The following is a 16,409-nucleotide window of genomic DNA, read 5'->3' on the forward strand; positions in this document are numbered from 1 at the left end:
AGTGGAGACAGCTAAGGAGTATTGAATGTTACAGACACAGAAGATGCAATGCTGTGGTTGAGTTCTCAATTATAATACAATAAATGTGGCTGATATTATCAAAGTTACAGAGTTTTCCACATTGTGATAAGGACTGATTGGTATGATTTTTTTGTCCTAGAATATGAACAGGGTGAAGTTATGAATAAGTGATGTTAATATAAAGATTTCTTGGGTAAAATTCTTAGAGGTAGACCATGCTACACCTTAAAAACTTAAATTATTTTGCCTCAGATAAAGTTTATGAAAATTGGCATTTAATCTTTTATTCCCAAAAAAGTTAAACAACAAAAAGTAAAGTTGAGAATATAGTAAATATCATATTATAATAATATGAAAAACATTTTGAAAATGATTTTAAAATATTGGATGAGCAATAAACTAATTAGTATGATGATGTGCCACAAAAATATTTAACAAGAGTGGCACTAATAACCCTCAAGAAAGTTTAAAAAGAAAGAAAGAAAAAGACAAAAGAAAAAAATAATGACTTTCAAATTAAGTTATGCTGGAAGTCTGAGAACCTCCTTCTCTTTTCCGGGTCTTGTTGGAAGGGGACAGAGGATGGTGTGTGAGCCTCGTATAGCTGCATGGAGAAGACGCAAATTAGTGCACAAAATGGCAGAACTCTGAATGAGTTTTCATAATTTAAGCTACGTTATTCCAGTGAAAGAGATGCCCGCACATAAGTGAAAAGCTGCATAGCTAACTGACAGAGAGACTCTTGGAAAAATTTCCCACCAGACATTGCTTGATACTATGTATGGAACAGAATTTCAGTTTCTTAATACCATCAGGAGGAAAAAATTGTAACATGGTACAGTTGGTGGACATGGAAGAATGTCTCAGGGCACACATCCTGAGTAAAGCACATAAAATGTTTGTGTTACTTCTAAAACCTACTATATTATAAATTCTCTGTTTCCTTAACTTCTATTCTGAGTCAAACAATGAAAGTACTGGACACATTTCTACCTTCCTCAGAAAAGTTGACCTCTGGCAACTATGTTGGGTCAGAACTATTCAGAATATTGAAGAATCCCTCCATTGACTGTGACAATCCTCCCAGAAGTTCCAAACACAAAGGGAGAGACCACCTGGCGTAAAACCACTGATTATGTTACCAAAGACACAGCTGACCCTCTCACAGATTTCCATGGAAAATAATTCTCAATCTTCCTATATAGGTATAGTCTAGTGACAGTTAGCAATTACTAATAATCATTTTGGGCCCTTTTCTCCTGTACCACGGTTAAATCAACAGTGGTAAAATATAATAGCACAATAGTTAAAAATATGACCTCATGAGAAGACTTCAATACTGGCTTCATGGCTTGCTAAATCTGTGATCATGTGCAAGTAAATTAAACTTTTTGATATATAAAATAGTCTCATGATTTATAAGTATTACATGTAATAATAAATATAGGTTGGCAAATAATATCTGATCAATAAATGCTAGCAGTAGTAGTAGTAGTAGTTGTTGTTGTTATTGTTGTTATTACAATGTCTGTTCTATAAATGATGGAGTAAAGAAAAGATAAATATATCCAAGCCAATGCAATTCCATTTATTCTACCCTTCTATATTGAGAAAGTATTAAAACTTATTTATATGCACCAATTGCCAATAACACTAGAAAACTGAAAGCATTACTGCACAAAACTAGAATATGGGCAATGATGGAAAGTAATCTAAGTTTTATGATATCTGTAGAAGACAGGGTAATTGTTAAAGCCTTTATGAAAGCAAGTACAAACATTAATTGCATATCTGTTGAGATTGGCAGAGACATTCCCAAGTAGTATTTATGTAATATGCATGTCCTCGAAAATAGAGGCCTAATTGCTTAGTTATTCTAAATTGCAGAATGGAAAACAAAGGAGCAGTTTTGGCCATGTGGGTAAACAACAGATTTCTAAAAGCTAATTATCTCTTTATTTAATAGACTGAAGTTGCACCAAATGAGACATTTAAGTCTAATAAATAATAGACAAATTGTAACCTAAAGACTAAAATATAGGAGCTGCTCATACAGTTTTTATTGCTCCATTAAATAAGCTCTTATTTACTTCCCCCACAAAACATAATTACACAATACTGGGTCCATTTCAAGGCCATTTTGATCTGCTATTTAAAAATGATGTGAATCAACTTACATACTCAGGAAGTCTTAGAGTATAATGTTTGAATTCTATTCTCAAATGCCCTATTTGTGTCCATGATTAAGAAACAGAAATGGAATTTAGAGAAAGTTGTGCATAATCACATAAAATTATTACTACTACTTGCCTTACTAGAAGTGATTACACATAAGAATAGTTATGCATTTTAAATTAATAAACACTAGTGTCGATGCTTGGTAGTCTTCATGTCAGATGAATACTGTAGGTATTTCTTAAATTAAAATAGTTCAAACTCAAGGATCAACCTTAGACGCTTATTCAAAATTCATATATTGATTAAATAAAGACATCGTGAAAATGTAACTTGCTTGTTTATGTAATACCAAAACATTCAACAGAAATAACCAAAACTGTGTATGTGAATATTTAAGAGACCTTCACGCTCATCATTTAAAAAAAAAATGAGAAAACAGAAACAAAAAACATCATGTTTTAACATCATAATATAATAGGAGACTGCTTTCTTAGTTTTGAGCCTCAAAAGGATTTTTAATGCTTCATTTTTCTTCCTGGAGAAATTTAGTCCACTATTTTTACCTTTATTTTCGTTCTATTAACGAAAGTCACATTCTGAAATGATAGTGATAATAAATAATAGTAGATTTGGAAATAGTTGCCTGTTCTCTTGCCAACGGCAAGTAATGATTTACTGTGGGTAAGAAAGAACAGGAATTTAATTTACTCTGCTACCTCAGATAGTGATATAAGAATTTCAACACCTGTGAAAAAATTCAGTTCTTATTTGCATGGAGGAAATACTAAAGTCATGAAAATATATGGAAGGAAGCTCCCTGTGGGTTTATGGCAGAGTTATGTGAAGATTTTTCTCTTCCTCTACCATCCGGGGATATGTGTCTTACATACGAAAATAAACTAAAACAAAAAGTTCTTGGCTCAGTGAGGTAACAAAACTAAATTCAATAATTCACCCTTCCACATTCTTTCAAGGCTGAGAAAGTCAGGCTAAAAATTTTTACAAAGATTTGAGCAGTACCATATTCTGTACTAAAATATAACACCTGCGGAGAAAAATTACATAAAGTTTCAACTGATCCTCACAATGTTTAAAATATACACCATATTAGCACATATAGAATAGCTTATAAGCTTGGTTATCTGAAAACCACATACACTGATTATATAAATCTTAATCAACTTCTGAGGATTTTTATTAAACAATATTTAAAATAGAAAGCTTGATATATACTAATAGTCTCCTTAGTTCTCTGAGACCAAATTTTGTCACTGCCACCAGCCTAAGCAGTCTCCATCTCATTATCGTTCTTATTTTAGTTCCTATAAATTATTATTTGATAATATTTTATATTTGGTTATTTGAAGCATTCATTAGAATTTTAAACTTCATTACAGCAGGAACCTTTTTATTCTTATTTATCACTGTAATCTCAACATATAGAAAAAAACTTGATGAATAAAAGAACAATAAAAAGTGGCCTTGCTGTATTTCGTTTTTTATCAATAAAATAATAATAGAAATGATAATACGTATTTTTATAATAGTGTCTTTATTGAAGATCATATTTGTCAAATATCACATAAGGATAAAATTCAATGTATCAATTTAAAAGTATAAAAAAGTGATATTTTACATGTTTTCAGTAATTAAGTGCTAAATTAGATACACTACTTTAGTAACCTCCATTTCATAAAGCCTTCAAATGTTATAAAAATCATGACTTGACAAAAAGCATATTCCACATATAATATGGAAAAAAGGTGATTGTATATTTTTGATGTTTTTAAAAATGAAAAAGTTATCAATAAATAAGCATGTAATAATATATTTGTTATATGATTATATGACTCACTTGGTAATAACAGTTACTTTAAGAAATCAAATACTTGGTTCTTCTACGTTAATAATTGTGTTGATTTTAAAGGAAAACTAAGGACCATTCAGAATCATCATAATTTATTGGGATTTTAGAAGAGGTCTTTCACTTTGGTGAGAAAATTATGTGTTTACAAATATTATGAAATTTGGGCTATTATCCCTAGATTATTTTAAACCCCACAGTCTAAAAAAAAAAAAAACTCAAAGTTGACTTGCAAAAATTTCAAATGTTTTTAAAAGACGAAGTCTCACAGTAGCTTCTTAAATCATAGCTGTTTCAGCATCTTGTATCAAATGAGTTTTATTACATCTATAGCATATTCATAGGTATGATATAGATACAGCATATATCTGTATTTATTTTACAAATATATTTAAAATTATTTTAATATCATTTATATAAATCAAAGTTACTCAGACTATGCTCTGCAGAGGGCACTCCTGAAAAATGTTAAAATGTATGATGCATATGCACCTCAGCAAATTAGAGGTTTGGAAAGTCCTATTGGGTGAGGATTTTGCAATTACTTGAGGCCCACCTATGACAATTTGCAGACCATGTTTAGGAAGAGATAGTACAGAAAAAGTCTCATAAAATAATCCAATAGGTCAAATAAGATGGGCTCTATGATTAACGAAAGATATAATAAAATCTTTCTGTAAATCTGTTGTTAAAATTAAAAACATTCAAGCCTATTTTAAAATTAAGAAAAGAAGGTAATATCATCAACATAAAATTACCCATTTTAAAGCAACATAAAACAGCTATTAAACACAATTGATGGCTAAATGTTAGAATGGTTTTGGTAAAATTCAGAAACAGATCCTAGTATATTAAAACCTATCTATCAAATATATGAATAATTAAGGAAGAATTATAAATAAGTGGAATAGAGTCATATTATAAATAATCAAAACTAGAAAAGAAATGAAGTTGATGTGAAATCACTGAAAGGATGATTTTATAAACTTAAAGGTGATAGAAAAAAATAACAAAGGCAAATATTAAAACATCATAGAATGAAAATAAAATAGTTTTATATATGTCAAGATATAGAAATAAAAAAGCCACACTAGAAAGAGATATTTAAAATGTAAATATGAATACATACTGAGCTAACTTGTACAAATCAATAAAAAAAAGATAACACAATTCACGACAGAGGAACGAAAACTGAACTATAAACCCTCTTAAAAGTCCAACTTTAGTAATACTCAAAGAAATGCAAATTAAGATAATAAAACATAAATTTAAAATCTATAAAATTAGCAAAAATCTTTAAAAAATAAGAATATTCAACCAAGGTACAATCATAACTCAATGTTGAAAGCTGAGAAAATTAAAGTTATGCTTCTGAAAATCAATTTTAAGTATGCATCAAAAGTCTTAAAAATATCCTTTTCTAGTCCATGTCCAATAAAATAATTATTTTCTATTTATGAATAAAAAGATTAATCACATTGAAAAATCAGCAATAACTATTGTTCCATGACTTCATTACTGACTAATGCAAGTTAAATTATATATGGCACATCCAGTGGAATCAATCATATAGATATTAAAAATTATAAGAATTACAAGTTATTAATAACACGAAACATTCAAAAGTTCAGCAATATAAAGTGTGACACTGAACTGCATAGCTACTATTAGAAAGCAGAAAAATTTAAAACTGAAAGAACAGTGTGCAGAAATGTTTACAGTGATTCTTTGGATAGGAAGATTATGGGTAACAGTCTTTTGATCTACTATTTTTTTAGGTGTTTTCTATAATGTAAATAAATTTGAAAAATAAACTCATTCTTAAAAATGAAAATTTCCTTACGGAGACACAAATTTAAATTAAAACATTACTGAGATGACACTGGAAGTTTTATTAGAATTTCTATGCCCTATCAAGTTTCAATCTTTCAAATTGGTATAAGAGAGAATGACTGAGACACTCTGTGTGATCAGACTCTGGGCAAAACCCACAAACAATGCATCCAATCTGCCATCTAGCAACTCATCTAGATAACTTTAGCCAATGCTAAAAGAGCTAATATTCAGGCTGGGAGTGGTGGCTCATGCCTGTAATCCCAGCACTTTGGGAGGCTGAGGCAGGTAGATCACCTGAGGTCAGGAGTTAAAGACCAGCCTGGCCAACATGGTGAAACTCTGTCTCTACTAAAAATACGAAATTAGCCGGGCATGGTGGCAGGCCCCTGTAATCCCAGTCACTCGGGAGGCTGAGGCAAGAGAATCCCTTGAACCCAGGAGGTGGAAGTTGCAGTGAGCCAAGAACGTGCCATTGCACTCCAGGCTCTGCAAGAAGAGCAAAACTCCATCTCAAAAACAAATAAATAAATAAATAAAGAGTTAAAGTTCAAACACCAGAATCTTCTGTAAGTTAGGAAATAATATATCAATTTAAAATTCTTTCCAGAAGCATATTTTAAAAATAAATACTAAATCTTTCTGATCTCCATTTTCATTCATACTTAAAAATAATTCTGAGAATATTCCCTGAATTTCAAATATAAACAAGAAATTGTGCTTAGATGATGTTTCTTCCCAGGAAGAAACAAGTGCAATACATTAAGGTACTCCGTTCACTTTAGTAAGCACAAAATATACCTGTAAAATGAAAGTAAAGAAGGCAAAGTAGGCATCTCTGTCTATTCCTGGGGAAACCTGAGGTGAATTTGTAACCCTGAATTGTAAACTATGGTGATTTAGCAGTGAAGCGGATGGATTTTAATTAAAGCCTTGTTCAATCCTTACTGACTTGGAAGTAGAAAAGCCAAATTTTTCAGGGAATGAAAATATAACTACATTTTACATAATTCTTTTGCTTCTAAATAAGTGGTATCTTTTAGCTTCTTGAAATACATATATACATATGTTTCTGTAAAATTTCAGTACCAGACTCTAAAAGATACTTTGAAACATATTGACAACAATTTTGTCATGTTTACAGGGGGAAAAAAAGTATCCAAAATGTTCAGACTGCTTTTTTCTTTTTGTTGTTTTTTTGAAACAAAATTTCACTCTGTCTCCCAGACTGCAGTGCAGTGGCAAGATCAAGGCATACTGCAGCCTCAACCTTCCAGACTCAGGCGATCCTCCTACCTCAACCTCCTGAGTAGCTGGGACCACAGATTGGAATACACATAAATTCCATACATTGCAATTGGCTAATATTTCACTTAAGTCTCCTTCTTTTAAACAATGTTTATCCTCCATCACTTTTTTCCCTCCCTTGGGATATTTTGTTGAAGAAACCAGGTTACATGTCCTATAGAATTCTCCACAGTCATTTTCTGATAGTTACTTTATTAACTGACATACATTATTAAAGATTGTTTATTGAGTTAGTAATGAAAGAAACGTGAATATGCTGGAAGCAAAACAGCATAACAGAGGACCAAATCACCTATGACCATTAGAATGAAGACACTACACTACTTGTTAGTAAATGGAAGGGAGAAAAGACCATAAAGAAACAATTGTTCTGTGGTTTAATTACAGAAACAAGTGATTGTATTTTCATTTTTCACTAAGTTCATTAATATGCTAATAAAGCAGCCAGTATAAGTCTTAAGTATACATAGAATAAATAGCAAATTTGATAGTACTCACCAGTCTTCACTTCTAATAAACGCTTTTTCTTTTGTTGGCGTTCAAGTCTTTCTCTCTCTGCTAATTCTTTAGCTATTCTGGCACGTTTTTCTTTTTCCTCTGCTTCTCTTTTTTTGATGTTCTCCTTTATTGCTTGCTATTACAAAAATTTTTGAAAAATGATCAGTTTTAACCAGTGATTCACCCCACAAAATGGAAAATTATCTATTTGAAAATATACTTAAGGTAGAGACATGATTATCTTTTAGATAATGGTGAGTTATGTTAGTAATACATTCTTCTAAAAGGTATGCACAGAAACCCTCGTTAAATATGTTATGTATCTATAAATACAACTGTTATTAAACTTAAACCTGCATCTTTAAAACATCTACATCTTGATGGAATTAACTAACTAAAAGGGAGATGGGAGACAGAAACTGAAAATAAAACAAGCATTTAATTCACAAATCAAAACTTTTACCATATACATTTCCAAAAGTGTCTAGCAACTGAATTAAGGTTTTCCATATCTTCTTTGCAAAGCAAATTATCAAGTACAAGACAAATTATCAAATTAAAAACATGATAAAAGAAGTGAAATCTTGTAGTGGCTACCTTTTATTATAATGATATATGAATTTTTCTCATATAGAGAAATATCGTAAAGATAACTAAAGAAATATTTGTCATTTCTAAGCCAGGTCCACTGGCTATTGATCAAAACTAATAATAACATGCTAAGAAGAAGAAGATCTCAATAGATATGCGATTATTTGTTTAATTTCTTACTTCTTAAGTGTTACACACATCAAGAAATGCCCCTCATGTGGCATTAAGGGGAATTAGCAGGTAAATATGGGGTTTTCAAGTGCCAACAAAGAGAGTAACATTATATTAAACATCAATGAAACCAAACAGGTTAACACACTGGAAGTTTATCACCACTGGTACTAAATAGAAAAGTGTGTAATTAAACTATAACAAGTAGGTGGTTTATGTTGTTTTGGGGGAAGGCTTTTATTTCTTTACTGTGGCATTCTTTATTTTAACCCTAGAGTTAGCACAAGTTCTTCATTAAAAATCAAATAATAAAGTTTAATATTTTTGACCAACAACAAAAAGAAACGAAAAGCATAGAGTAGAGGGGATAGTAACTCATGCATGCATGCATCCATCCATCCATCCATCCATCCATCCATCCATCCATCCATCCATCAATTCAATTAATACTTACTGAGAAACTACTAAATAGTATTGTTGTAAAGTGGAGGAGAAAGAAAAAGAGAGAGGAAAGGAAGGTAGAGAGGGGAGAAGGAAGAGTGCATAAGAGAGGACACTAAAATAAGTTTACATTCTATATGGTAGGGTATCGCAGGAGGCAGAGATAAACAATAAATAACAACAATAAAATAAGAGTGCTGTGATAGCATTCCTGAGAGGTTACTTTACATTAGGTAGAGAGATAAGGTCTCACTCTGATTCAAGCTGAATCTTGAATGTCAAGGAGCTAGGTAAGTGACGATCTAGAACACATCAGGCAGAGGGAACTGCTAATGCAAAGGCTGCTGGTGGGTTTAGGAGACAGAAAGAAAGCCAGTATAAAGGTATAAGATGAGGTCAGGGAGGTATGCTGAGGCCTGATCCCTCAGGTCTTCTAGGCCAAGATAGAGAGGCTGGATTTTCTTTTAATGCTTCTGGAAAATGACTAGAGATTTTCAAGCAGACAAGTGCAAAACTACGTACCCTGAGATACAAGCACCAACAAAGCACCTTTGTTTTGAACTATCTTTTCAAAGATATTTGCATAATGAACAGTATTTGAAGACAGATGTAGTGTCTCCCTCCTAAGCTAAGGGTGTTTGTTACTGCCCAGAATGATAAACTGGAGCAAAGGCCAGACAGTCTTACTACCTATTATAAAAGACTGCATTCCCTAAATTCAGGATTTCCCTCCAATGACACAAACTACTATGGATGCAAGTGTCATCTGTCCGTTTCACATAGCCCTGTGGGAGTATGGGTTCAGAAACCTAAAAAAAAAAAATTGTTTAATTTGGCTATTGTTATTGTGTGAGTGGCAAAGAATTCTTTGTCTCTGACCCCAAATGAATGAAATGGTGTCAAGTTAACTTGTTAGCCTGTTAGTAGGTAAACTCTCAAACTCTTCACAGTTCTTGACATATATAAATGATAGTTATTATTGCTAAGCTATAAAATACCAGCTGCAATACTAGATACTTTATTATGCAATCCCTTTAATTCTCAAAGTGGATTCTGCATTCTCTAATCTGGCCCAGAGTGGTTAAATACTTGTTTACTGCAATAAAAGTAGTAAGAGGCAGTAAGTTGCAAGATTTGAAAGCTAGCTACAGTCAGTGGTTTTCTACCATATTGCTTCATATTATGGTCATGTATATTAAGAGGCAGCTAATGAGACAAAAGTTGTAATAAAAATCAACATAAGAGGCTGGGCATGGTGGCTCATGCCTGTAATCCCAGCACTTTGGGAGGCCAAGGCAGGTGGATCACGAGGTCAAGAGATTGAGACCATCCTGGCCAACATGGTGAAACCCCACCTCTACTAAAAATACAAAAATTAGCTGGGCATGGTGGCACACACCTGTAGTCCTAGCTACTTGGGAGGCTGAAGCAGGAGAATCACTTGAACCTGGGAGGCGGGAGGCGGAGGTTTCAGTGAGCCAAGATCACACCACCACACTCCAGCCTGGCAACAGAGCAAGACTCCATCACACATGCACGCACGCATGCGCACACACAAACACACACACACACACACACACACAAAATATGAGAATGGTAGGAGAAGACAATCATGGGTTCAAAGACAAGTGTGTATATTTGTATGTGTGTGTGCGTGCATACTCATGTATCTATGTATCTATAAGGGAGATGGGGTAAGAAGATAGGTTGGGATAGAGAAAGGATAAGCAAATATTCAGGAATCAAAATTGTATTTCTTGCTTGAGAGCAATTAACAAGAGGAACCTACAATAAATAAACAATATATCATGTAGCTTATTTATGAGTCTAATTAAGGTATAACATTTTCTGATGTGAATTTTCTACTCTAATGACTGAATACATTTAAATGTGAGTACATAATAGGTCATCTGCTATCAGATACAATTGCCACGCCCTTTTAGCATTCCCATGGGTAATAAAAAGTCAAAATTACTTTTCTAAGACCTATAAAAACAATGTTTACATTTAGAAATAAGGTCTGAAGAGGTATTTAAACCTATTTTGTTTTATGAAAAATGCACTATTGATTTTCATTTAAAAACCTACTTCATTTAAAACATAGCATATTCTGATATTATAACTATTACAAGAATTTTAGTTGAAAAAAATACCAATAGAGAACACAGAAATAGGTGTTCAGTCTGAGACTAATATCCCAGTTCAAACAGTAATTTGAGATTTTCTTTTATTCTAAACGTTAAGAAGTAAAAGTAGCTTAAAACAGAAAAGCTTAATAATTAAAAGAGAACAATATTATTTTGGATGTGACTGCCTCTCAGTGACTTCCATCCTAAATTTGAATTAAGAAAGAAAAGTTAAGGGTTAGCCAGATATAAAGATAATTGGCTATAAGACAAAAATTTTTTAAAAACATCATCTTTTCTTGACCTTGTTTTATATTTAGTCAACAGGCAAATAAACTGCACTGCCACCAACTACTTTCAGCTACACTTTGCCTAAAGAAATTCTTTGAGTGTTACTTGCCAGATAGTTTGGTGCAACCCCCTTACCCTCGATGTAGAATGATAACCACCATTCTATTCTCAATTTCTGTAAGTCGGACTTTTTCATATACCACACGTAAGCGAGATGATATTATGGTGTTTGTTTCTCAGTGAATGGCTTATTTTACTTAACATAATGTCTTCTGGTTTCATCTATGTTATTGCAAATGACAGAATTTCCATTTTTTCGTTTAAGGCTGAATAGTATTCCATTGTGTATATAAACCACATTTTAAAAATCCAATCATTCATTGTTGGAATCAACATTTTTGAACAGTATGAGGTGGAGATCCAATTCATTTTTGCCCATCCTTTATCCATTAATATGCAAAGTCACTTCTTTTGGATTTCAATTGGCACATGTGTGTTGATTTACGGCTCTTTTAGTCCATTTGATCAATATATCCATGTCTTTAAGAATAATACTCTATTTTAATTATTATGGCTTACATCTTATTTTTCTTACTTAGGAATGTTTTCTATGTCCTTGGGCCTTTGCTCTTCCATCTATATTTTAGAATAGACTTGTTAAGTTTTGTTGAAAAGGATTATAAGGATTTTTAATTGGTATCTTCACAATTTTGAGTCTTATATCTGTGAACAGCATGTGGCTTTTTATTAACTTGGATCTTTAAAAAAGCCTTTAGAAAAAAATTTCATTTTCTCCATTCAGGTCTTGGACATTTTTGTTAGATTTACTCTCTATACCTTACATTTCTTTTGCTATTGCAAATGGTGCCTTCTTTAAAAATTATGATTTCTATTGTTTTATAACATATAAAAAGGTAATTTTTACTTTATGTAGAGATGGGGGTCTTGACAATATTGTCTAAGCTGGTCTTGAACTCCTGGGTTCAAGTGATCCTCTCACCTTAGCCTCCCAATGTGCTGGGATTACAGGGATGAGCCACCTCACCCAGCCTAAAAAATGTAATTTTTATATATACTACTGATAATTTTTATTATTTCTGATAGTTTTTCTATAGGATTTGTTTTTGCTATTCTTAGAGTGCTATAATGTCAGCTTGATTTTCTCCCTTTTCAATCTTTACATTTTCAACTCCTACTTGTCTTATCTTACTATACTGACTAGGAGTTAGATTCCAAGTATTAGGTTAAAGGGTTTCCTTTGACTCCTTTCCTACTTCGGAGTAGGGTGAAGGGTTAAATTAGTTCATGGTTCTGGTTTTGAAATCTGAGTAGGATTTTCTGACTTGACTGAGAGAAATTTCACAATTTTTTTTCCATTAGACTCAATATAGTGAATTATATTTATGAATATTCTAATATTAAGCCATAATTTCACTTCTGGGATAAACTCAACTTGGACAGGAAGAATTTATCTTTTCGAACATTTAGTCATAAAATACAGTTTCGTATTCCATTTGTTTGAGATAATCATTTCATTAAAATTTGGTAAAATGTATCTGAAAAACTTCTAGGCCAAGTATTTATTTTGAAGATTAAAAGTCATTAAAATAAAAATTAGTTATAGAACTATTCGTGCTTTCTATTTCTTTTAAAGTAATTTCAATAAGTTATTTTTTTCTAGGAACTTACCCATTTCATTCACCTTTTCCAATACTATCCTACTAATTTTTATAGAAAGCTCTTCTCTTTTAACTATTTTCTGTATCTTTAGTTACATTCCTTTTTACATTCTCAATATTATTTCTCTTCTCTTTTTTCTTGATTAATCTTTTTAGCAATATATCGAATTAACTTGTCTTTTCAGAATAACCTCATTTTTGCCTGTTAAGTTTATGTCACTTTTTCTTTCATTTAATCTTTCATATCCCTCCTTCTGTTTTCTCTAGGATCATATATATCCTTTTTAAATTTCTAAAGTCAGATGCTTATATCTTTAAGTCTTTCTGATAAAAGCTTTTTTATTGACACATAATACATGTACATATGTTGGGGGTGCATATGATAATCTGATATATTTATATAATGTGCAAAGATCAAATCAGGGTAAATGGAACATCCATAACCTTAAATATTTATCTTTTCTTTATGTAGGAACATTTGACTTGTTCTTCTTAAGCACATATGGTATAAATTTCTTTATACTACTTTTACTGCATCCAGTAAATTCTAAAGTGGGGTATTTTCAATATTGTTCAAGTATAATTGTTTTCCATAATTTCATCTTTGACATATGGCTTTTTAAATGTGTTTTTAGAATTTTCAAAATAGAGGTTTTAAAATTTCATCCTTTTAATTGTATTTCTAATTTCATGTCATTGCGGTCAATAAATAAATAAAACTGACACTGAAAAATGTATTGAGATTTATTTCATGATCTCTAGTACATAACCAATTTTATAAAAGTTCAACTTGTACATGAAAAAATGTGTATTCTTTAATTATCGAGTTTGAATTCTATATACACAATCAAATCAAGTCTGTTAATTGTTTAACCCTTGTCTTTAATGATATTTTTCCGCTTATCAGTTAAGTTAGAGAACTTTGTTGAAATTTCCTAACATAATCCTAAATCTGTCAACTTATCCATATAGTTTATTAATTTTTACAGTGTCATTTTGGGGCTATGTTATTAAGCACATGCCATTTTTAAATTGTTGTATCTCTCAGGTGAATTAAGCTTTTTGTTGTCATGAAGTAATTAATGTCTTGAGTCAACTGTACCTATTAACATAGTTTCCCTCTTTCTTTTGATTAATATTTGCCTTATATTTCATTAACTGTCCTGTTACTTCAAACATTTCTATATCCATAGGTTACACGGGGTTCTCTTATAAAGAGCATAAAACTAGATTTTATTTTTATATGATATTACAGTCCTTTAAAAAAATTATTGTGATTTATAAAATGTTTGTTTCCATCTATTTGTCTAGCTTTAGCTATGCAATTACTTTTATTTTTCCTGATTTTTTTTTTTTTGGTGTGTCTTTCTTAGTCTATTTCTCTCACTACAGTTTAGAATTTATATTTGATATTTCTATCCTTTCACTGGTTATCCTTGTATTTTTATTACACAAATTAGCAACTTAACTAGACCTAAAGTTAATTAATATCTGTATCTCCCTTTCTCCCTTGAATAAAGAAAATCCAAATTCTAAATCTCTCTCACTCAATTTATAAATTTATATAACATTGTTTTATTGTGTACTTTCTTTACATTTGTTTTCATAATAGTTATGGCTTCTTATCTCTCAAATCTTTTTCTTCTTCTTCTTCTTTTTTTTTTTAAATTTGTTGCTTCTTAAAATACAACCTTTAAAGCAGAAGCTAGCAAACTATAATCCTTAGATTGACCATGTATTTTGTAAATAAAGTTTTACTGGTACATAGCCACAGCTGTTTATTTACATATTGGGCATAGCTGCTTTTGCACTGTTACACGAGAGTTGCAACAGAGACTGTATTGCCTGCAAACCTGAAATATTTACTATCTGGCTACTTAAGAAAATGTTTGCCAGTCTCTTAAAAAAAATCTTTTAACATAAAGATGTTGATGAAAAACACTCTTGTTTTCTGTTTATCTACAAATAGTAGATAATTCCACCTGTGCTCTATAAAGATCTTTTGCAGTATACCCTAAATTAGAAGAACATTTATGTTTGTGCATCACTTAAAGATCTCACTCTCCTTAGCCTTCCATTTTTGCAGAAAAGTAATCTGTATCTAATTGTTGTTGCGTTGGGGGTCATATCTTTTCTCTCTGGCTGCAAATCTTTTTGACTTTAGTGTTCTGCAGCTTCATTATTTATTTGAAGTGAGTCTCATTTTATTTATCTGGCTTTGTATAAGTTGTATTTCCTATTCTATGGATTCCTGATCTGGAAAATTCTTAGCCACCATTTTGAATATTATCTTTCATTCTTTTTGAATCTATTCTTCTGGGACTTTAATTATACAAGTGGTAGGCCTTCTCATCCTGTTCTCCATGTTTCTTAAGAAGTATTTTACACTTCTAATTATACCGTTTCCCTGGTTTGCACTCTGGACAATTTATTCAGAGGTATTGTGCAATTCACCATTTCTATCCTTAAGTGAACATAACCTGCTCTTTAATCCACTGAATGTTTAATTTCAACCATCACACTTTCATTTCCATACATTCTATTTGTTTTTTTCAAAATTGCTCATTTTTAGTGTTCTCCTGTTGCTTTTTCTCTTTTTAAAACTTTAATGTTAAATTTCCTTAAATATTTCATATATTGATACTAAATATCTGGGGTCTTGGAGGCCTATATGTATTAACTTTTTCTGATCATTTCACCACACAATCCCTTGTTTCTTTGTATGTTTGGTGGTTACGATTGAGTGTTCTCACTTAATTGAACTTAATTTGTGAGAATCTTGAGGATCTAAATTGTAACGGTCCTCTGGCACAGATTTGAATTTGCTTCTGTAAATAGCCAGGGATCATTTCTAACCTGAATAACTTTAATTTGCTTTTGTCACAGGCTTATTGTAAACGTTTTATTCATTGTATTCACCAAGTTGTAGTCTTGTTTTTCATTTCCCAGGGCAAGCCTAGTTTTCCCCTTTGCTCACCTGTGCTTATTGTTCAGGTTTCAACTTCATTCTTTCTCTTTAACTACTTTTGCCTTGGAGATTTCCCTAATTTTCTCACAGGACAGCCACGTTTTTAAAATAGTTTGTTGTATTTTGGTGGCATGGATTTTTAAGAGTCCCTAGTAAATTGTATTGTGATAAGCAAAGTCCTCAAAAGTATACTGTTTTATAGGGTTGAACAACACAGAGATCTTATTTTAAAAAAATGTTCATATAATGCAGCAGTTCTTACTCACTATGTATTTTGGGGGATACTTTATACATGTGTGTTTCATGACCCAAAGGTTAAAAAAAAAAAAAAAAAAAAAAAAAAAAAAAAGGGTAATTGTACAGCCATATCATATGAGTCCTGAACAAGCACTCAAAAAAAAGACTGTGGAACTGAAGATCAAGAATGTCTTCAAGAATAC

At 31.6% G+C, this 16,409-nt stretch overlaps 1 protein-coding gene across 5 annotated transcripts in view; it reads right to left on the reverse strand.

The window, feature by feature from the left end:
• DIAPH3 (diaphanous-related formin 3) overlaps window positions 1-16,409 on the reverse strand; it is a 519,652-nt gene that overhangs the window by 146,840 nt on the left and 356,403 nt on the right. For all 5 annotated transcript variants that reach the window (XM_011990882.1, XM_011990885.1, XM_011990884.1 and 2 more), the window contains one exon: window positions 7,703-7,838. In XM_011990882.1, the coding sequence (XP_011846272.1) occupies window positions 7,703-7,838 (136 nt within the window). The remainder of the gene's footprint in view (window positions 1-7,702; window positions 7,839-16,409) is intronic.

Source organism: Mandrillus leucophaeus, unplaced genomic scaffold (genome assembly GCF_000951045.1).
Source record: "Mandrillus leucophaeus isolate KB7577 unplaced genomic scaffold, Mleu.le_1.0 Scaffold387, whole genome shotgun sequence".
Taxonomy (NCBI): domain Eukaryota; kingdom Metazoa; phylum Chordata; class Mammalia; order Primates; family Cercopithecidae; genus Mandrillus; species Mandrillus leucophaeus.